The 22790-nt window shown below is 38.0% G+C and overlaps 3 protein-coding genes across 9 annotated transcripts in view; all 3 read right to left on the bottom strand.

Moving 5' to 3' along the window:
• Positions 1-1146, bottom strand: part of MAPKKK5 (mitogen-activated protein kinase kinase kinase 5) — a 29015-nt gene extending 27869 nt beyond the window's left edge. For both annotated transcript variants that reach the window (XM_089156235.1, XM_089156236.1), the window contains exon 1: positions 297-1146. In XM_089156235.1, the coding sequence (XP_089012361.1) occupies positions 297-808 (512 nt within the window). In that variant the 5' untranslated portion in view covers positions 809-1146. The remainder of the gene's footprint in view (positions 1-296) is intronic.
• Positions 1147-1774: 628 nt separating this feature from the next.
• Positions 1775-9972, bottom strand: LOC149014931 (Ribosomal protein L25/Gln-tRNA synthetase, anti-codon-binding domain-containing protein). The gene is made up of 3 exons (XM_089156114.1): positions 9492-9972; positions 9289-9418; positions 1775-2484 (listed from the first exon to the last, which is right to left on the bottom strand). Exons 1-3 carry the CDS (start codon positions 9915-9917, stop codon positions 2249-2251), a joined length of 792 nt encoding a protein of 263 aa, XP_089012240.1. The 5' UTR covers positions 9918-9972; the 3' UTR covers positions 1775-2248.
• A 2116-nt stretch (positions 9973-12088) lies between these two features.
• ASL1 (ASYMMETRIC LEAVES 2-like 1) lies at positions 12089-17728 on the bottom strand. Of its 6 annotated transcripts, XM_089156155.1 has the most exons (6): positions 17504-17728; positions 17298-17390; positions 15563-16461; positions 14112-14567; positions 13903-13961; positions 12089-12772 (listed from the first exon to the last, which is right to left on the bottom strand). In XM_089156155.1, exon 3 carries the CDS (start codon positions 16447-16449, stop codon positions 15619-15621), a length of 831 nt encoding a protein of 276 aa, XP_089012281.1. In that variant the 5' UTR covers positions 16450-16461; positions 17298-17390; positions 17504-17728; the 3' UTR covers positions 12089-12772; positions 13903-13961; positions 14112-14567; positions 15563-15618. The 6 variants fall into 6 exon arrangements, with proteins under 6 accessions (XP_089012281.1, XP_089012277.1, XP_089012278.1 ...); XM_089156151.1 differs by having other exon boundaries at positions 13903-14567; XM_089156152.1 differs by having other exon boundaries at positions 12089-13961; positions 14109-14567.
• Between the last annotated feature and the right edge of the window lie 5062 nt (positions 17729-22790).

Below are 22790 nucleotides of genomic sequence, written 5' to 3'. Positions count from 1 at the left end.
CCTACAGGTTTGGAGTTACGTACGGCTAAATGGAGTGAAACCTTAACTTAAATTGGATATCCAAGAACGAAAAGAATGCAGTTACATGTCAAAATAGATCAATCAAGCTATGCCAGGAAAGTAATTCTCAATTGTCATCCAAAAGAGCAGTAGAAGTGCAAATTATATCATTGTTCTAGGTGTCAGGGAAGAAATGTTGATAAAAGAACGGGGAAGAAAAATCCTCATTCAATATTAAAATTAATTTTTTTTAAATTAATGTTTTACAGGTATCTGAAAGATGAACAAGAAGTTACCTGGAAGCGGGATGGCGGCCAGGGACCCCTTCTTCGGTCCCATCTCCGAGCGAATTGCCCGTTCGATCACCGTTCTCTCCCTCTCTTTTGTTGGCCACCTCCTTGGGAGATGGCAGAGGACGGTCCCCTGTAACAACAGATGAGGTTACCTTTAAATCCTTATGATAATCCCTTTGAAGAAGCGCATACAGTGCAGGCATTGGCAACGGCTGCGGCACCACTGACGAAAGCCTAGTTTCAGCAGAACTCGATGCAGGGTGGTCAAGATTGTTGGGCGTGTGAGACAGGGGACTAGGATTTCTTAACGCTAACGGCCCAATCCCAACATCTTCTTCGTTCAGATGACGAAGCTTCCGCGCTCTAGTAAGGCGCGGCTGCTCGTTAGATCCTTTACGATTCCTGAAAAAATTGATATCCCTCACATTATTGCGTTTTTGATGAGGAGCACCTAATGATTTGTGCTGTGTGTCTTTAGACGAAGGAGAAAAGAGGGTGCTTTGCCACCAAGGCATTTCTGAGGATCGGTAAACATGGTACGCACGCTCTGAAAATTTTAGGATGTAACGAACAAGAATTGAGAGGTAAATCGGAACCTCAACAACAACAATTCAGAGCAGTTCCAGAAGCAAACTTCCATGGTAGAGGCAAAAACATACTCATATACAGAATTCCATATCAAAAAAGAAGAACCCTAGCTCTACATCTCCGACAACACCATGGAAGATCGAGGTTCATCTTCTTCTCTCCGGTAACGCGGTTTAGGAACATTTCTCAACCAGAGAGAAAGAGAGAAGAAAGGAAAGGAGCGTTGGACGAAGTTCCACATGCACTCTCACCTTCATCATCGAAGTCAAACAATACTACCGCTCGATACACGATAAAAGTAATGGGAAAACAAATTAATTATTTAAAATCGCTAAACTTATATTATTTTTTTAATATATTTTAGTTTATGATTTTGATGGTTTCTACTAAATCGACGGTTGGATAAGCCCGGTCTCCAGATAATTACGTAGTTTATTAAATAATTAAATAAAATTGTTACTTGTCAACTTGTGCAGTCGTGCGCACTACGCAATCCGGTACATTTTAATCACCTTCCCATCTTCTTCGGATCCCAATTCCTGACTAGGTGTTCCGACACGTTTAAGGTCCGAGTTTGATATCTCGGGTTCGAGCTTTCAACCGGAGTTGACTTCACCAAAGAGGTCAAGCCGAGTCGTTTGAAGAGTTCTGACACGACTTAAGAATAGTAAGATTACGACACGACACGGCATGGATGAGCTGTGGTTTACATTAGTTTGACTCGTCCAATGTGTTACGACTCCCGATTTCATTGATTCGGAATGAAAACAGTCACCTGTCACCCTGATTTCTGATCAATTCTGAATGATTTCAATAATATTCTATCAATTTTTACTTAATTCTTTTTAATAAAAAAAATCTCCTAAATGGCAATGAACATAAGTGTCCTTTCTTATACTCTTTTCCCTCTAATTCTTTGGTTTTCATGCGTTTTTTCTCTACTGATATTTCCTAATTTGTTGTAATGAAAAATTTAGAAAAATGATAGTCATGTAAACATCACTAGAATATTCAAAGATGAATCTCACCTAAAAAAGAATGTACGCAAAGGGAAGTGTTGATCCAAAGATGTAAATTTCAAACCGTTAAATCTTGTGCTAGGTAACTCATACAATCTCAGGAATTCTGTATGGGTATTTCATAGATGTTTGATGTTGAAAAAACAAATACTGTTCGCAACTCAAGTACATCCAGAGAACATGGTAATAACTAACCAAACATTGAATGAGTACAGACACAATGCTGTTCCTGGGTGCATTCTGAATCACCATGCGTTTCAAGAACCAATTCAAGAGGAAGCAAACTTCCCTATTCGCGAGGTGGCAACTATTTCTGAAAGCATCTATCTGCAGTGCCATAAGCCTTGACTATGCTGTAAGTTTATCCGCCGACACTGATCTTTCGGTCTGTGCAGCGACAATTTTACATAAGGGCATTGTCTCCTTCTTGTTTAAAAGCTTCAGTGATGGATGGACTTCAATGTCATGCACGAGAATTTTGTCTCCAATGTCTAAGTTGCTTACATCCACCTCAATCTTTGACGGAATGTGTTCAGCGGGGCAGAGGTATTTCAAGCTAGACCTTACTCTGTTCAGATACCCACCTATTTGCACGCAGAGACGAAGGATACAGCATGAATCAGTCATAGGAAAAAGAACCACACATGAAATGAGTAAATCAAGACTTCAAGATATTGGGACCACAAAATGCATTCAGACAACAAAAGCAAAAACAATTTTAAAATTGGGGAACAAAAATATATATAAAATAGTTAAAAGCATGAAAATTGCAAACCAAAATATGGATTAACGATTTAACCAGAACCCAAGAAATGAAGTTGTCTATGATAATTGCAGCATGGAACAAAAGTTTTCTACATGAAGCTCCATTCCAGACCATAAAGGCAGTCTTTCAGTCTCCATCATCAAGTTGAAAAGTCTGACCTGTAAAAGTAACCATAGGAACGCATATACATAGTGTAGCCAGTCCAAGGCTCCAAGCACACTAAAGTCATAATACAAGTGTGGGTGCATAACAACTTACAAGATATGACAACCAACAAAAAAAAATAAATAAAATAAATAAAATACACCTATAGCTGCAGAAATGATCCATCTAATTTTGTCTTGAAGTCATAGCAGTCTAACAATATTACAAACAAACAGCCTTTCCCTTGGACAATTGATAGAACAATTACCAAGGAAGAAAAAAGAAGAGAAGAGGGGGGGGGTGGAAAAGAAGAAAAGACCCAACAGAGAGGAGAGAAGGGGGACTTCAATGAAACATCTGTTGACATTAGAAAAGAAAATTTGAATACACTAAGACTAACAACAGTAGAGGATGGCTTTCCAAGTTGGCCCAATCAATTGAGAGATTCAGAAAGGTCATGCAGCAGTGACCATTGATTTCCTTAGTGGTGGTCTAGAGTGGCCAGATGTCAAGTTTCAAAGCTAAATTCAACCATATATGATATATTCCCATATGTGTGGGCATTGGCTTCAACCATTTTCCAACAGTTTCATGTTCTTAAAGGATATCCATGAATTATGTTTTTCCACATGGCTAGAACAGAAAAAGACCCACAGTGACTTCCTATGTCATCCATAGGAAGCCAAAGCACAGCTATTGTTGTTCTTTTCATACATGTTTTGTAAAACATTATTGTGTTAAAATTTAATCACTTACCAATTATTTGCCATTATTTCTATAATTCTACACCATTGTCTCAAAGGAACTTTTATACCTTAAAATTTTTAAACTTCTAATTATGATTCATTCCATGAGGATAAGCTTTCAAAGTTGGAAATGTAATTATGTATCATGAGGAACTGTTTAAGTTACAACAACTATGGCTAATAAGTAGCCCATTAATTAACGGCGGAGACATGTAAACGGAAAAAAAATTCCTTCTCTTAATTAACAATAGCAATCATAATGAGCCAACCCAGCAAACAGTCAGCATATACAGGTGGAATTAATGCAATAAACCAGACAGATTTTACACTTCTGTGCATTTCCTGAAGCACTTAGCATCAACAAGCATCCTGACCCAAGTGCTTCGTTGACAATCCAATGTCCAGTCAGGTTTCCTTCATCTGCATTTTCACAGGTTCCCCTGGGGAGGGTGATGCTTAATTTTCCAAACACGCAAAATCATTGATTATTTGATGTGGAGAGTCTGGAGACAAGATCAAATCCAGTCATACTACATCATTCAAAGTGTTTCAAATGAAACAGGGCAACCAAGCACCTTGACTGCAGGTAATCAAAGGAGGAAGGAGATTAATAGAGTTTAAAAATAACATCCAAAAGTGTCTCCTCTCTGCCCTGTTCAAATATTTACAGCTAAAAGACTTCCTGTATCGAAGCTACTTCTAAAATACTGTAACCATTCTAAATTTTATTCAATCTCTACCCGATGGATGGCTAATGGATGGTTCTACTAACCATCCATTCAATAAAAGGACAAAGTGAGTTAAGTAACCCTATCTGATAATAAAATATTTACTAAATTGTCATGCTCCTGCATCACACCTTTTGTTGTCATAAATGGTGAAACCCCTAAAAAAGGAAGGAAAACAATAAGGTGTACTGCTTTGTTGTTTAAGAGTAGAGTGTGAATCCAGATACATGGTAAATGTTGGTCCAAGTCCAACAAGAACTATTATTTGGACCAACAATTATTTCAGAGAAGTGTGCAGCCAACTGATGAACAGTTTTTATGTTACATCAACCAGTGCAGCCTTTTATTTATTCATTTTGTTTATTTGAGCCATTCAATGATTTCCGGGTACTGAGTGACTGTACATGAACAATTTTATCAGAGACTAAGCAATGTCTCACCATATGTTGGGTGAGATTTAGGCATTATGTTTTATTTTCTGTTATTTACCAATTGTGCCCTTTGGTTCCTTTTAGTGAATGTATACTGGACAGGTAGGAAATCCAACAATAGTTTGAACCTCCACTTGTTACACAAGCCTATCTCTCATTGTTGTTCCTCTCTTTCTGATAGTGGGGCCCCAAGGTTGTTCTTCCTTTCTTCTCTTGTTCTCCTTTTTTCCTTTATTATAATTTAGACTATATCAGATCAAGATCTCCTGCGACTGCTAAAACTTTTGTAGTATCTTGTCTGATGTCTCTGGTTTTTAAAGGTTTCAATAGCATTGGCTGATTCATATTAGTTCAAGCCTTCAAGGTTTGAGAGTTCGTTCAGTTTTTCTTTGAAGAGAGTGGAGCACCCTATGCTGTGCTTCAGGATTAGTTCATGTTTTTAGATAGAGAACTAGGCCTCCTAGTTGGTGGTGAATAATCTATGGAGTGAAGAATGCACTGAAGTTCACGATTCAGTGATGTAGAACCTGTACAGATTGGAAACCAGCTAAACCAATTCATAGCCAGCTTTAAAGGCCAGCTCAAACCAGCCAGCTGGTCTGACTAGAAGGCCCCCATGCCCCCCAATTTTGTCCAGTCAACATGGACTGCTGCAACAGGACAAAACATGAAGAAAAGAGGACAAAAAACTGTTCATATGAACAGTGACAAAGCTCCATACCAAGCTACCACCCTATAGTCAATTAATGGTTTAACCACCGATCCTCAATAATTCACTCAGATGTATGGGTCCTCGTCCAGTTGTTGCTAAATTTGGCTTTCATTACTTTTGTGGAAAATTGTTCTTATCTATGCTCCACTTTAGTGCTTTGGTGAATGAGGTTAAGACTCAGTTTAAATGTTTAATGCACCTTCACATCTTTGTAGCAATAATGATAAAGAACCTATTTTTTATCCCTCTACTACATTTTTGGTTCAGCTGGGAATTACTCATTTATAGTCAGATAATGACACCCCACAACAAAATGGTGTGGTAGGGAGAAAGAATTGACATTTAATGGAGGTTAGCACTCACACAGTCTATTTTATTTGACATGAAGGTGACAAAACCTTTCTGGGCTGATATTATCTTGACTGTGTATTATCTCATTAACTGCATGCCTTCCTCAATTTCACACGGCAGTGTAGCTCTTTCATCATTATTTCCCTCTAATCTTTTATTTGCTTTACCACGATGTCTTTGATTGTTTGTTTAAGTTGTGGTCAGCCCTGGCTCTCTTACCCACAGCTATCTCAGTTGATGAGCATGGATTACTCCCTAAGCAATGGCAACTTGGACTAAAATTTCATGCTTTCCAAAAGTTTAATATTCTACTGCAAGAAAGGCCCAGTTAAAGTTTGGTAAAGCTTTACAAGATATAGAAAATTTCTAAAACTGAAAATAGAAACTTAAGAAGAAATAGCAACCTAATGAAAGCAGCAACTTATGGAATAAATAACATGAATAAAAGTAGGCTTCATGGTTCAGCCAACATAAGAGTTAGAAACTGATGGTTATTAAAAGAGAAATTAAACTAAGCTTCTAAATCTTCCAAGAATAAAATCTCAATGTAACCTGATCTTGAGCCTCACAAATCTTGTAGGAATATTATTGTTCCCAAGCAAGAGAGTCCCCTTCTGTTTTGGTTTCCAATTCCCTACAGGACTCCCTTTGCACGGCTGATAAGCTTCTATAAGGAACCCTTTTTGGAAGAGTTAAAGTGATATTGGTAAATTAAATTGCAACTAACGTTTAAAGAGATTGCTATTGTTTCTTCTCTGGGAGAGTGAAACTGACTTGGACTAGGGCACCATTATCCTCAGGCCTGGGACCTTTGAAGGTGCTGGGCAGCCATTCCTATTGTTGGTCAATCAAGTACTCCATGAGGAGTTTCTCACATAGGCAACAACCAAGTCTATTTTACTTATATTTTCTGGTTGGCAAACATTACATCTGTACTACATCTTCACCAAGTGCTGTCCAATTACAAACCTACCTTCCCGCCATTAGAATTTCTTGATTCTTGGAAGAAACCTTCAACCTAAGCCAAGCATTTGATCCAATCTCAACTTTATCTGAACCCTAAAAGGCCATTGACCTATATAGAATCCTTATTATGACTCAACTACCCTTAAAAAAAGAGTCACTGAAATCATCCCAAAGCTTAATCAGTCCTCCTTCCATTATCAGATCTTTCCTTTAAGCTCCACTGCAAAGAACCCCCAAACCCAAGTAACCCCTCCGAATAAGCCCTACAAACTTGTCCAAAACTGATCAGAAGTGGTTCTGTTTTGTGATCCGGAATAGTTGCTGCTTGCTTGGACTGCCAATACTTAGGCTGCATTAGAGAGACCAGCTAGGCTGAATGGGCTGGCTTGAGCTGGCCTGGTCGAGTGCTAGTCCATTCAGTCCAGCCTTTTGATTAATTAATTCTACACCAAAAAGTAATTATTCCCCAACTCCTCTTTCTTCACTTCAAGTACCATATGATAACCTTAATCTCCCCCTCACATGTAGCAATACATGTGGACAAATAATGGGGAAAAAGCAGTAAACAATCATGTAGTACAAAGAATAGCAGTAACAAAGACCAAAATCAGTAAAATTCTACATGAAAAATAGTGGTAGCTAATAAAATCCATGGTAGGCCAGATTTAACCAAATCTGTGCCTCAAAAAAAAATATATTAAAACTCCAATGTGATATGATCTAGGGCCCACCAAAGCAGTAAAATTACAAATATAAAAGACCAATGGCAATTCTGTGAATTCTGGCAACAGTTTAGGACCCCTTTGGAATGAAACTGAATGAAGGACTAAGCAGAAAGAAAATTGGAAGACATGAGAAACTATAGGGCATAAGAATATGGGGGTAAAGACGGAATAAGCTCAAGGTACATTGTCCCAAATAGAGTTTAGATATGTTTAATCTTTTTTTATGAATAACGAATTCATTACCAAAGGAAAGAAAGAAAAGCGGTGGGGGGAATACAAATGCTAGCCAGACCAGAGCCCAGCCAGAAGAGGAAAGAAAACACAACTACAGGCACCACCTGAAGGCAAACAAGAGGGCAAACAGCAAAGGAAAGCAAACTAAATCACAACTAGGCTAAGACCAAATACAAGACAAAAGGCCTCAAAGCCTAGTGGTCCTCTCTATTATTAATTTTTCTTTCCTAGGGATTTGAAGTCTACAATTAAATTGCCATCAACTTGGCAGCGCCCTTCAGCAGTCAAATTACTTTTTCTCCAACTCCCTTGATCCAAAGTGAGCCCAGGGATCAGCATTCCAGTGTCAGCAACGCCCTCAAAAGCCTCCGTATCACATAAGAAACTGGTCACCAGCAGGCAAAGAGGGGGAACAAGTAACAGAGAAGGGCCTAGCTAGGGACTTGAGGAAATTGGAAATCCCTAGGTGAGGAGGAAGGGGCACTAGGGTGTGAGAGTGGGGTATGCTGGGAGAAGGAAGACAAAAGGACCAAAGAGGGAAGGGTTGGGTAGAAGGGAATAAGAGGGTTGTGGGCTGGGCTAAGAGGGGGAGAGAGTTTGAGTAAGAGAGATAGAGTGGCGGGTGGGGGGCAAGAGAGCTGGGCTGGGAATCAGAAAGCAGGTGGCCAAAGGGAGAGCTTAGATATGTTTTTACTTCTCCTTCATACCTATGATACCTTGTAGCAAATTGGGATCAGAAACCAATACCTGTGAAGTAGAAGAGAAAGGAGAGAACAGATAGAGCAACAGAAGATAATCCAAGCAGCGAAGACAGGGAACAGTATATTCAAGGTCATACTTGATACAAGGTCTCTTCTGTTCATGCCTTTCCTCACCACTTCTTCTAGGGTCAGTTTTGGTCTGCCATTGGCACTTTTGGTTCCTTCAATCTGAAACAAATCAATCCTCCACACTAGAGCATTCAAAGGCTTCTATTGAACATGACCATGCAACCTCAAACAATTGTCTTGTTGTTTATCATAGCATCAGTGCTACTCCCAAATCAGCTCAAATATGATTATTCTAACTTTATCCTTCCTAGTTTTACCATGCATTCACCTCAAGAAAACCCTCATCTCTCCTACATTGAGTTTATCTATATGATACTTTTTAATTGACTAACATTCCACAGAACATTCCAGCTGATCATGAATATCCTACAAAATCTTTCTTTTAAATTCTAAATAAATATGTCAATCACACAATACTTCAGACTCCCCTCTCCACTTGATCACTCTTATTTTAATTCTATGTGAAATATCACCCTTTATGGCCATATGGTTGAGTCCAAATACCTAGAGTACTCACTTTATTGTCTCCCTCTCATCAATTTTCACCACCTCAGTGTCCATTTTAATTTAACTAAACTGATACACCATATACTTCATCTTCATTTACCCATCTCAAAACTAAGAATATGATGAGTAAAGTACGAATTTTTATTTGTTTAAACTCATCTTTCCTATAATAAATGCAACAAATAACAAACCCATACAAGAAACTGTATTTAAAACAAGTACAATATAGAATGGGAGAGCTAACTGACCTTTCAAGACGCCTGGGCAACTATCTTCTCCCTTAAAAACGATCGGCACATCAACTTTCAACACTGAACCACTATGAGCCCAAGCAAAAACCAGGTTTAGGATTTCCCCAGTGTCTGCATCCTTATGAATCTGCAAAAACGTGTGATCAACCGATCGATGAATCAAACATCCCCACAGAAGGATTTAGTCATGTGTGCATTACCTTTATAGGAAGGACTGTTCCGGACTCGAGGAGGTGAGAAGAACCGGCTCCAGCACGAATTTGAAGCTGAAACGTTGTAGAGCAGAAGAAGAGAGGTTCTATCGACTTGAGTATGGAACGAATCTGTTTCCTCTCAGTGGTAACAAGATGCTTCCTTGACACCGTTGTGCTAATTCTACTACCATCACCACTAATGGTACCACTATTAGGGTCGAGTTCTTCGAATTGCTGGGCGAAGATGACGGCGGGGATTCTTCCTTGGGCTCTGTCCCTGGCGGAGATTCTGTTACCTGTGTAATCTCTTGGTATTGCCTGTATGGTGTGGTAGGATGCAGTTGCAGGCGATAATGAGGATGAAACCCTAGGCTTCACCGACGAAACGGCCCTCCTCAGCCCTCTTGCGGCGCCGCTCCACCACCTCGCCATTTCCTACTCTGCTATTCTCCTCCGCTTGGTTCTGCGCTCTCCGGAGCACAACCGGTTTTCCTATGGTCTATTATGGGTTGGGCCTGGACCTGCCATTCGACTGTACACATGGGCCCACATTCCGGTCGTGGCTGCACGGTTTTTTTTTTTTTTTTTTTTTTACCCTGCTTCTTTTTAGTTTTTGGCTGGTGCACTATCAGCAGCCCATAAGGAGTTAGAAGCTATCAGGGATATTCTCCAAATTGCTGGTACAATTGGAATTAAAAATATTAGGCTACGATCATATTGTAATTCAATTGTTATAAGTCTCTTAGGGAAAGATAATTCCTTAGATTGTTGTTGTTCTTTCCTTTCTGAGAGCATTCAAGCCTCTTTTGTGATGTTTGATTGTGGATATTGAACATGTTCCTAGGTCAGCAAACAAAGATGCTGATCTATTGGCAAAAGGGTCTAGGGAGCTAGAGGTTTCAAAAGTTTGGTTGTGTTACAACCAATGTGCTACAAGATTTCGCCTTTCGTTGGTTGCCAAAATTAGCGAATCAACGAAATCTCCGATATCTGCAGGGCAAGTTGTCATTTATTACCAACATTTCCAACGCAAATTGTCATTTATTATTTAGTGAGTACTTGTGCGTGATGTGTCATGCTAAAAGTGGTTTAACTTTAATTGATGTGTGATGTAAAACACAAGGGAGATAAGTTGGTTTAACCTTAACTAATGTGTGATGTAAAGACAAAAAAGGAGAGAGAGTTTCAACTTTCACGGGTTTCCATAAAACCCACGCCAATGCCCTATTCGGCTATTCCATAAGTGTGCTTATGTAGTTCTTTTTTATCTTCTCTTGGAGATGGAATAATGGAAGTCGCCGGAGTTCACATTAAAAGGTTTGAAGAAAAGGCTTGAAGAACTCCAAAGAGCAAGCGAGGTGAAGCGGTCAAGTCATTGAAGCACCATGAGAACTCAACACACTCGCATGAAAACGAATCAAGAGGGAGAAACGGAATTTGCTCATTCCGGCCATCAGACAATTCGTCCAGTTTAGAGCTTATTTTCTGCAATTACTTTCGATTTTTACCTTTGTTTTCGAATGAAAGAAAGAGATATCATGAAGTTTAGGGCTATTTTCACCAGTTCGTGAATTAACGATTTTTCAAGGAATCTTCTAGCGATTTTCAGTCAATATATATTGGTTTTTCACTTCGTTTTTTATTTCGCCGAAACTTCCTACTACTTACAACCACCTTATTATATACATAACAATATATCTTTTCAACTGGGAGATTTCTCTTAGAATGGCTAATATGATTTCTATAATTTAGACAAAGAAAAAAAAAGAAAAGGGAATCATCACCATATCTTTAGGTTGTAGGCATCAAGACTAACATGAGAATTTATCAAGCTGCTTTCTTCCATTACATTAGCAAAAAGGAAAATGTATGATTCCAAAATTATAATGGAAGTGTTACCATTCTTTACTTGTAGGGATAAATGAGTTCCACAGATGATTTGTACTAAATTTATGAAATTAGATGCATTTGACCATTGGTCAAGTATGTAAGTTGTTGAAACCATTGTAATAGGGGTTATAGTGGTGTAACGGATGATCACATATTTAAGACTTAAATATATAGCATTTTGAGTAAATTCACCATCATTTAATACAAAGGTTGGTTGAAGAATATAGTCATATAGAATCACTATATTACTAAGAAGCAATGAAGAATCATTGTTATGGCATTTATGATTGAGCCGTGTACTTAGTCAGTAAAACAAGTTAGACATAATTCCAAGCACTAACATAATCCCCATTGTATTCATCTTTGTCTTCGTCTTCACCTCTACTTTTGTCTTCTCAATTGACTTTGTTTTCATTTTCTTTTTTATATTTGTCTTCACCTAAATAATTTCAAGTTGTCAGGTGGTTCACTTAAAAAGGATGAGAGGAAAATTGTAAATAAAATCATATGAAGTTTTAAATTGCATGTGTAGCTTCTTAATCCAACAAACAGTCATTCAACTGAAACATTAATTTATTTATATGCCATTGATATCTTCAAAGATACACACGCAACCATTCTACGTGCTATTGTAGCAATAAAACATTTTATAAAAATATATTTCAATATTCATGTTGTTGTCTACAATCAAGATGGAATCTGGCTGCATGAAACGTAGCCCATCTGTTGGATTTGGTTTCATACTTACAAATTTTTTTTTCACTCAAAAACATTCATATGTATTATAAATTGCTTTCAAGATTTTAGAAGGAATTCAAAATTACCCCTTGAAAATATTTAACACTTATAAAGACTTTTAAAAGCAAACAGCATTATGATAATAAAGATTGTTAATCAATTCGATCTACATACAATGAACTCACTAAGTTGGGGAAATTTTTGTTTTATATAAACTTATTCTTCAAATCCAATTCTACATAGATTAAGCATGTAAGAAACCAAAGAATTGAGTGGAAGACGAACAAGAAGATTGGCCACTGGTGTAGCAGCTTCACTAATGATTCACCCTAACTATTGTTCAGTTGTAAATCATGTCACGGTAGATAAATTTGAATTCACAAATCTTTTTTACAGGACATATAGTAAGAAAATTTTGAATAATGGTCCCTGTCCTCTGTAAGATTTATAAGAGATGAAAAGAAATGAAATTACAAAACGAGATGAATAGACCTTACACTAAATCCATTCTGCAAAATCATAATTCAAGCATGAAGTCGTGGGGGAAAAGAAAGAAAAAGAGGCTGGTAAATTTGAAATGATAAGAAGCTTCCAACGTGTCAGAGGGTGGGGTTACCACGAGAGTCATAAGTTCTTCCTTTTTGTCGCCCCCTGAATACCTGACAATGGCTTCCGGTGATCCATCACTCATTCAAATCCAAATAACAATAACAAATTTTATTATTTGAGCCTCCCCAGAAAAAATAATAATAATGATTTTTTTTCTCTTCTTTCAATCAGATCAAAAGTGTTTTCAGATTACGGATTTTGAAAACCAAAAGCAGTTTGATTTGACTTCCTAGTTCCTGACGATTTTCTATACTCAGCCCTTGTGGGAATCCGTGTCTAGAAAGTCATTTGGCAAAACTCTTTCAAGTTAACTCGTGGATGGGAACCACTCATGCAAACCCCCATACTCTATGAATTTCAGCATCTTTCACCCCAAAAGTAAAATCACCCCCATGTCTCTTTGGTCTTTTCCTATAGCTTCCTTCCATTTTCATGGTCCCCATAAATTTCATAAAAATTAGAGACAAAGTCTCCCATTTCCAATCCACACTTTCTTGATCTATCTCACTAAACACTGTTTGGATATAAATAATGAGAAGAGTTTCTGTTGTTGTCCAGACATCCAAACACAGCCTGAAGTAATAAGATATTCAAAAGGGAAAACAGTGTGAAATGGTGGAGAGAAGTTTAGATTTGAACAGATGAGTCAAAGGTGGTGATGGGGATTAATGAAGTTAGAGAGAAGTTAAAATAAATTATAGAGAGATCACATGGGTAGGATAGGGTGGAGTACAGGAGGGAATAGTGTTTCTGTCTTTTACCATCTTAAAAAGAAAAGGGAGGGACCAATTGGCAACTGTGTTGAAACAAGGTAGCCAGAATCCATGCCATAAGGATCTGAGACTCTGTTTTAGGGACTGTGTGGGGTCAATAGACGTGTGGTTCTGATAGATGATGTTTCTGGGACTCTGGGTCAGTGACTCAGAGGCTAAGCACGTAGGTCTGCAAACACACTGTACGTTATGTATATGTAATGGAAAAGACTAAGTTCTATCACATCACATACTTCTATCCCTTCATCTACTTTTCTGAAGAGTAATAGTGAAATGAAATATTCCTGATCTCCTGTCTATTCAGGTTGTGACTTATCACTGGTAGTCACCACTTGCTTGCTTCATGTTTTTCATCATCATGATTCATGAGAAGGAAATCCCATTTTCGGGTGTAAAGAAAATCATACCATGGTTTCTCTTCTGGGAGTCCGGGACTGGGAGGGTTCTCTCTCTCTCTCTGATTCTCCTGCTAGGCACAAAACCATATGTCATCAGATAGTATTAATTGCGGTGGCATTGACCAGATAGTCAGAGAAAGAGGAAAGCAAGTAAAAAAGAGTTTCTCATATGATGATATTCATTACGAAAAAAGGGTAAGGAAAGAAAATCTCACTACTACATCTGCCTTTCCGCTATATATGTACTTCATGTCTTCACATTTCCCTTATATTTGCTTCACACTTGCAGTTCAATAGCAAGAACGAAAACGTTTACAAAAGGCAAGAACGAAAATAAGAACAAAATGAAAAAACTGGGGTTTATATATCGGGAAGCTACCCAAAAATCCTACCATATACCAGCTTTAATTGTTTTATACTATAAGTGAGAAGATGGGGAAGAAAAATAAAAAGATAGCTAGCTGCCATTGACGTCAAGGTGAAGGAAACGAGAAGGTAAAACTAAAAACTAATCGGTGATGGAAATTTACACCACCATTACTATTCACTTCCTCCTCCTATCAGATGCGTCGAGCTCTTCTTTTTCTCCTTCTTCTCCTCCTGATCATTGTTTGTTGATTTCACTTTTATTTCTTCGACTGTCTTTGATGATTATGGATTTGGGTCCGTCAAACCTGCATCAGCGTGACAACAAACACATTCTTACTGCCTGGATTCCAGTAGAAAAAAAGCCCTGAGATACTGAGACCATGGATATTAATTAAAGAAAAAGAAATGGACAATGCAGAAAATGCTGGTATAATAGAATATATTCAGTTCGAGAAAAAGATGACCAATCTTCTTCTACGGTCCAAATACAAAACAATTTCACTACAGCTTGTCCAAAGTTAAAGCATTAAGCATCCACTTACGTCCAAAAAACACAAAGAACTAAATCACCCGAGCCAATCTAGCATCTGTTTCTTAAAAAAGAAGTCCAGCCCCAAAGGATCTGAAACAAGACTTTCAAGAAAAAGAAACAATTCCCCATTTTGAAAAGGTTTATAGGCAGCACGGAACAAAACCCAGAAATTTTGTTTGATAAAATAAACAGAACGATTACAGTTCTTCTCCAGATAGGTTAAGAGAAGGGACAAAACTCCAAAGCGATGCCTGCAAACGTGATGATTGCGAAACTGTAAAGGTAATGACCCGGCAAACTTCAGTAAAATTAGAGGAGAAATGAACACAAGGCGAAAAGGTAACCAAGAAAAATGAAATCAACACCACCACATGTATACGAAACCTCTGAGCATTGACCAAAACCTCCCAAAACGTCAACGTTTTGGTATGAAAATCTTGAGAAACACAAATGAAACAAATGCAATGTATTTGCCATTTTAAAAACAAATTTCTTCTTCTAATTCAGTACGGAGTACTTGAATAAATGTTTTAAAAACGAAAGTTTTGCTACTTTGAAGTTTGAACAAGTATATTTGGAATAGTTTTTCTTTTCTAATACTGGGAATATAAAATCATACTCTGACCTGCAACACTACCAGGGGCATTCTGGTCAATAATCAAATTGAAATGACGCACACATGCAACGTCCAATTGTTCCAGATTCTCATTTGCACGCATAGTAGTTACACGTGCAAAGCCGATTGAGGAAGAGAGAGAGAGAGCGTACCGAGAACAAAGGAAAGCGGTGACGAAGGGAGCGAGAGAAGAGAGGAAGAACCGAGTTTAAGAAGACGGATCAACGCTCTTAATCTCATCGCTCCCTGCTCTCTGCTGAGGGTGTTGCTGATGGTGGTGTTCTCGTTGGGTTTGCTGGACCTGAAAAGGGTTATCGAATGAGGCCAACGCTAGGGAAGAAGGTAAACCGGAACTCATCTGATTGAAGCCACCAGTACTACTTCCTGCAGCGGCAGTTACGGCAGACTCATCAAAGGCGCCATTGAACCTGACAAGCTCCTCTTGCTGCTGCTGCTGCGCATAATTTCTCATCATCTCTTGATGCTCTCTGGCAGCTACCACTGCGGCCATCTGTTGTGCCTCCATAATCTGTTGTTGCTGCTCTCTTATAAATAGCTGTGCCTGTGCTGGAGGCAGACCCAATCCCATCGGAGACATTCCATATCCATTAGGGTTAGAAGAAGCGTTTTGGTGCGGAAGGGGCGCCGGTATGAGCCGGTGGGAAGAGGGATGATGTGTCAGAGGAAGCATCGCAGATGGTCCTATGTAGTTTGCGAGTTCCTTCTTCGCGTTGGCGAGATCAATCTGTACCTGCCTCAGCTGATGTTGAAGTATTGAGATAAGACCCACACAGCCGTAAACTGGATCACGAAGTCTCGCTTCTGCTTCGTACGCCAAGGAGTTCACAGCGTCCTCTCTTTCTGCGGGGTTGAGTTCATTGAGGATCTTCGCAACGTTACTTGCGCCGAAAACCTTGTGGACGTTAGCAAACTTGGTCGGCTGATCCGGTGGAAAATAGGGCGCAAACACGCATTCTTGTGTGCACTTCCTCCGAAGGAACTTGCACGCGGCACACGGAGAATTAGAAGACGACGCCATTTCTCTTCACTTCTGCAAGATTTGGAGCTTCGAAGACTTCAGAAACAATATCAGTAAATAAGATTTTCATAAAGATGAACAACAATCGGAAACAAATACCAAAAATGCTCAGAAAAGAGAAATATTACATGAATTTATTGGATTCAAGGAAATTTTTTATTTGCCGGTTTTGGAAAGCCGGGGTGCCATTACAAATTTCTTATTAGAGCAATTGAGTATTCTTCTTTTCTAATCGCGACCGGAGATGGACGTGACAGAATGCAGTAACAACACAAAACTCCGGAAACTAATAGTGGAAAAATGGTATAAATGTGAGCAAAAAGAGGGGTGCGAAAAACACTCGAACCTCAAAAAGCTCCTTTTTCCACCCAAAAAAATTAGAAACGCTCCTTCTCTTGTCTTGGTGCAACGGTGAAGCTTAACCGCTTAAGCAACCTCTCCACAGATTTATCCCGTCTGAACGCGAGAGAAGGTGTGTGCGGTTGCGGAAGCGAAAAAAAAGCAGAGATTGAAGACAATAAAACAGATACTACCGGAAAAGAAAAAACCAAAAATACAATCTCACAGAGGTCTAGAATCAAGGTGCTGAGAACAAGATAAAATCGAACACCTGATTTTCTCTTCCATCTGGGAGAATCTTTCTTGATTTAGATCAACAAAAAAGGAGTATTGGATGAACAAATAAAATAGTCATGAAAACCTTCCATTTCCAATCGTTCGACATCTTCCTTACATACAGACAAAACGATCTCAAATCTTCGGAGTAAGAATATCATAGGAACATTAAAGAAAATTAAAAAGTAAGAAAAGATAACTAGAAAACAAAACAGTGGCGACAGATCTCTCACCTGCAAAAACCGTGATTACGCCTGTAAAACTTCAGATCAGACTCCGAAGCTTTCTTCTCACACTATCAACTTCTCTCACAAAAGCATCAACATCTGTAAAAGGAATAGAAAAGGAACCCTAAAAAGAAGTCTAAACGAGACAAAAATGTCAAACAATAACCTCATTTTTACGTCTTTAAGAGAAGAAGTTATCGATCGATCAATACCGCAAGTTTCAAATAACGAAAACCTTAACTTCCGTGCTTGCGTTGTTCTTCGTCCTCTAGTTTTTCTCCGCGAAGCAAAACGACGATGTCGATCGGATTCTGAAACTCGTTAAAAGGAGTTTCAGGATCCCGAAGAGAAGAAGAAGATGAAAAGAGAGACAAAGAACAAGAAGAAAAAAAACCGATAGGGCAAAAAGAAAAGAAAAAATTGATAGAAAAAATAATAAATAGGAAAGATTAAAAAAAAACTGAGCAGCGAGAGATCTTTAGAGAACCATTTTATATTGGGAGCTTCTAGCTGTGAGACTTTACCACATCCGTTACGATTTTTTGAGTCTAAACCGGACCGACCCGATCCCGCTGGCCGATTTTACCACCTTTGTGAATGTATTGGTCCAAAGGTTTTCAGCTTTAATATTCTTTTACGGAAATTTTTGTAAATAGATTTTTTCTACTCACATGTCAAGTTTCTGTTTCAAAGAGAATTCGTGATTTTCCTAATAGACAGAGTATCTAGGTGGTTCGATTTTCTCTCGTAAATTTTAGTGAACAAATGAGTCTCACTAGTTTCTCGAATGAGCGTCTGCACGTTAGATTCATTATTACTCACGTGGACCGACCATTAATTGATAGTAATCAATCTCGTTGAATTTTTATTTCTCAATTATGAGCCATCAATCAATTCTTCTACATGACAACTACCGATATTGTTACGTTAATTGTTTGCTTATGTTTTGATGAGCAAAACCTTCATGGTTTGCTCTTTAGATTTCCAATTATTCGAATTGATTAACCGTTAAGTTATTGTAGGTGTCATTATACGTCGGTTCTCTAGTTACGAACATTTATTCAGAATTATACATGATCAACAAGGCGATTCCATAAATACCGATTGTTGTTGTTGTTTTTCAAAGAAAATTCATTCAAATAGAAAACATGGATTCATCTCCTTTTTGTTCTACAAACTCTGCATCCAACAATAAATTTTTCTCCCCATTTAGTTAATAAAATCTTCAAGATTTAGGTTTTAGTTTATTTAGGCCTACGACAAGGAGATCCATTATCACCAGCACTTTTCATAGTCTGTTCAAAAGGCTTGACTCAGATGATCACACTTGGAGAGAACAGACGTGACATCAAAGGAATTAGCATCAACAAAAGAACGGATCCACTCACGCATTTGATGTTTGCAGATGACTATGTACTTTTCTCTGAAGTAAACTTGAAGAGTGTACATGCTTTGAAAGAGGGAATCAATGCTTATTGCAAAGCTTCTAGCCAGTTGATAAATTACAACAAATCAATGTCTGCTTGGGCCCAAATACTTTGCAAAAAATGAAGAGTAAGTTCTCAAAAATTCTAAAGGTATCCTATGGTGAAAGGCCAACCAAATACCTAGGTTTACCAACGGATTTCGGGTTATCTAAAGTGGCATTATTTCACTCCCTTAGTGATAAGGCGGAGAGTTGCTTCCAAGGATGGACGCACAAGCTATTAAATCAAACCAGTAGGGAAATTCTTTTAAAAACTGTGGCTCTTCCATCCTCTACCTATGCCACTTCTCACTTGAAAATTCCAACCTCCATCCACAATAAGGTGAAAGCCCGGGCTACAAGATTCTTTTGGGGAGGGACGAAGGAAAAAGCAAAAATACATTGGATGTCTTGGAAAAGATTGTGCAAGGAAAAGGCCAAGGGGGGAGTGGGGTTCAAAGATCCATCAATGCAAAACAAACCTATGTTCAGTAAGATAGTTGGAGACTTCTCTCTCAACCTGATGCATGTTGGGCTCAATTCCTCAAGAAGATCTATTTCCCATATACATCCTTCTTGGAGGCACGCTTGGGTAATAATCCATCATGGGCATGGAGAAGTATCATTAAAGGAAGAGAAGTACTCAAAAAAGGGCTGATTTGGAGGATAGGAAGGGGAGACCATATTGATGTTTGGAAAGATCCACGGATTCCTACACTAAAGAAGTTCAAAGTCTTTACTACAAAGCCGAATGAATGTGGGGTTTCAAAAGTGGCAGATTTGATAGATCAACAGTCCAGAACATGGAACAACACAGAAATTATTAGATGGTTTTCCCCGGAAGAGGCTAGTGCAATTCTAAACATCAAGTTGGCATTGTTCCCTAATGAAGATGCTCTAGTGTGGGGCTGCAGCAGAGATGGAAGACTCTCAGTGAAAAGTGCCTATAAAAGTTCTTGTACAACACCAACAAGAGGTGGAACGAAAGACTCCTTCTACATTTAAAACTCATAGTTGGAATGAGTTAACGGAAGCACATTGGAAAGACATAAGGAAGTGTAAAATGTGGCCAAAAATCAGGAATTTTCTATGGAGGGCTTGTAATGAATGTCTAGCAACTACATCTAACCTAAATTCCAAAAAGATTGAAGTAGATGTATTATGTGGAGAATGTGGTTTGGAGGAGGAAACAACCCCGCTTGTACTACTACATTGCCAGTTTGCAAAGAGTGTATGGTTTGGCTCTCCTCTCTCTTGGAGGTTCTCGAATGGAAAATGTAGATCTCTCCAAGAATGGATATCTATATGGAGGGAATATAGCAAGTTGAGCAAGCAAGATGCAGAAGTTATGAAAAGTCTGAGTTCCTTTGTAGTGTGGTGGTTATGGAAAGCTAGAAATGATCGAATCATGGGAGACCGGAGTTGAAAACCACATGAAGTAGTGGAGATGGCAATCCACTCCTTACAAGAGTTTTGGGACAGTCAGAAGTCAGCCAAACCAACTACAGTTAGAGGGATGGACTATGAAGAAAATGAGGGGTCGAATTGGGAACCTCCTCCAAGAGGTTTTGTGAAAGTGAATACAGACGCCTCATGGGTTGCAAGTACAAAACAGGGTGGTGCATGCATTATTATACGAGATGCATAGGGGAAAATCTTGAGTGCTTTGTCATTACCTGAAAGCTATAATCCTGCTGAAGAAGGTGAAATTCTTGCTTTTAGAGGGGACTCTTGGAGGCCCTTGCATGCCGGTATGAGTCAATTCTAGTTGAGTCAGATTGTAAGCAGATCATTAGGTACCTTGAAGGAGAGATTCAACCCCCGATGGTAGTGGAACCTTTGATCCAAGATATTCATTATTTAATGGATAACTTCATACATTGTATCCCTACTTTTATTCCTGGGAGATCTAATGTAATTGCATAATTGCAGGTCTCTTAGCTAGGAAGGCCCTTTCGACTTCAGGCCCGAAAGCATGGCCGTCTTCCACTGGGTGGTTGGTGGAATTATGTTCTCCAACACCCCTTGCCCACTTTGAATAAAAGTGTTGTTTACCAAAAAAAAAAAAAAAAAAAAGGTTTTAGTTTATTTAAAAATCACATAATTGGGGGGGGGGGGGGGGGATTTTGAATTAGGAAGTGTACAAAGAAAACATGTCATGGTAGTTTGATTTTCTCTCTTACATTTTGGTGAACAAATGAGTCTCACTTGTTTATCGCGTATCATTTGCTTTCCAGATTTATTATTATTTGCATAGACTGATCAACCCCTAGATTGACTACAGTCAATGTTTTGGATCTTTATTCCCTAATCATCAATGATTAATCAATTTTTCTACATGACAACTACCAATCTCGTTCATTAATTGTCCACTTATATCTTGACAAGCAAAACCTTAATATCATTTGCTCTTTAGATATCAAATTATTCGCATTGATTAACCGTTAAATTATTGTAGATTTCATTATACTTTAGTTCTCTATATAGTTACACATTTACTCAGGATTGTTATGACATACACCATGAAATAACAACTCGAAAAAGAAACAAAAACGAAAACATCGATATAGTATGCTACATCTACGAGCGAAGAATAAAAGTTTTTCACTATGTAGAAGAATAACAGAAAGATATCTCACAACTAATCGCTAAGAATAACGTTACAAGAACTCTCACCCAAAACCCTAATAAAAAATCTCAAATCTCTTAATAATGTGATAGGCGAATATAAGCTACATATATATAGACTCCAAACGAGTAAACATGTTCAACAACAGATCTCCGCAAACAGGTCATTTAGATTGTCCACCAAAATATGTAGATGTAAATCTCTTTTAAATCGGGTACAAGAATTCAGATCAAAACATAACAATGAATAAACATAATCAAATTAAACATTATCCTAAAAACCAATGTCGTTTTCTAAATCATTATTGCATGAGAAAGGAGACAAAAAAAAAAAATTGTGGTTAAATAGAGGTAGGTACATGATATTGATAAATGTTAACAAGGCATCTACTCCCTACCTAGGCATATGCAAGTTATTTGAAAGGACAGAATGGACTATTTCCCTTCTATGATTATTCCAACTCTCAGATACCTTGTGTTCTTCCCAGTCTTGTCAATGAGGAAAAAAAAAATGAATGAAGAGATATATGGAGCAAGTACAGTAGAACTTTATTGAAAGGTCCTATCCCTTTCGGGAAAATAATAATAATAATAATTTAAAAACAAGTTGATTCATAAAAATTTAGTTCCATTATTATTTAGCCATTATTATTTAAAATTTGGAAGTTGACGATTAGAATATAAAACGATTATTATATGGTGGCTTCTTAATTCTTTGGTAACTGAACACGTTTTCACTCCACATGGAGACAATGAGAGACTTCATTCATGTATGGAATGAAATATATAATTAGAAAATAATTTTGATCTCGTCGACACTTTCTTACAAAAATTATCAAAGATTTAAGTAGAAAATCTTACCTTCATATGTCCAGGAAGGAGCATGTGAGGCACATGTCACTAGGAGAAGAATATATAAAAATATAAATATATGTTTTTGTTGAAAATGTATTTATATGAATCTTATCTACACCCTGGCAATTTAAATGCAGAGCAACAACACACATTCTTATTTATTGTTTCTTTTTATGTCCAATCTATCTCGCTTAGCATTTGGATTAAAAGCTTTATTATTTTTGTGGTGGTGTTGCTTCTTAATCTAATTTGAGCTTCAAAGTTGATCTGCTCTGACACTGCTTTCTTTTGAATATGTTTGATCTAAGCCCACTTAAGATTCAGCCTAGGTTTAATCATAGGGTTAGATATTTGTTTAATAAAATTTAGATAATAATTATGTATGTATGATTTCATTATGAGGAAATATTCTCTACGGAGGGGATGGTCTTTGCATGGCACGTTGCATAAGATAATCAATACCACCTTCTTTTACGGGAACGGAACATTCATCTTTTATACGTATGACATCAATGCATCTGTCATTGATAACCCTTTGCATTAATGTTATT

This window comes from Hakea prostrata, chromosome 5, assembly GCF_041222555.1.
Source record: "Hakea prostrata isolate BN-2017 chromosome 5, UWA_Hpros_2, whole genome shotgun sequence".
NCBI lineage: Eukaryota > Viridiplantae > Streptophyta > Magnoliopsida > Proteales > Proteaceae > Hakea > Hakea prostrata.
This window is presented reverse-complemented; position numbering and strand designations above follow the sequence as displayed.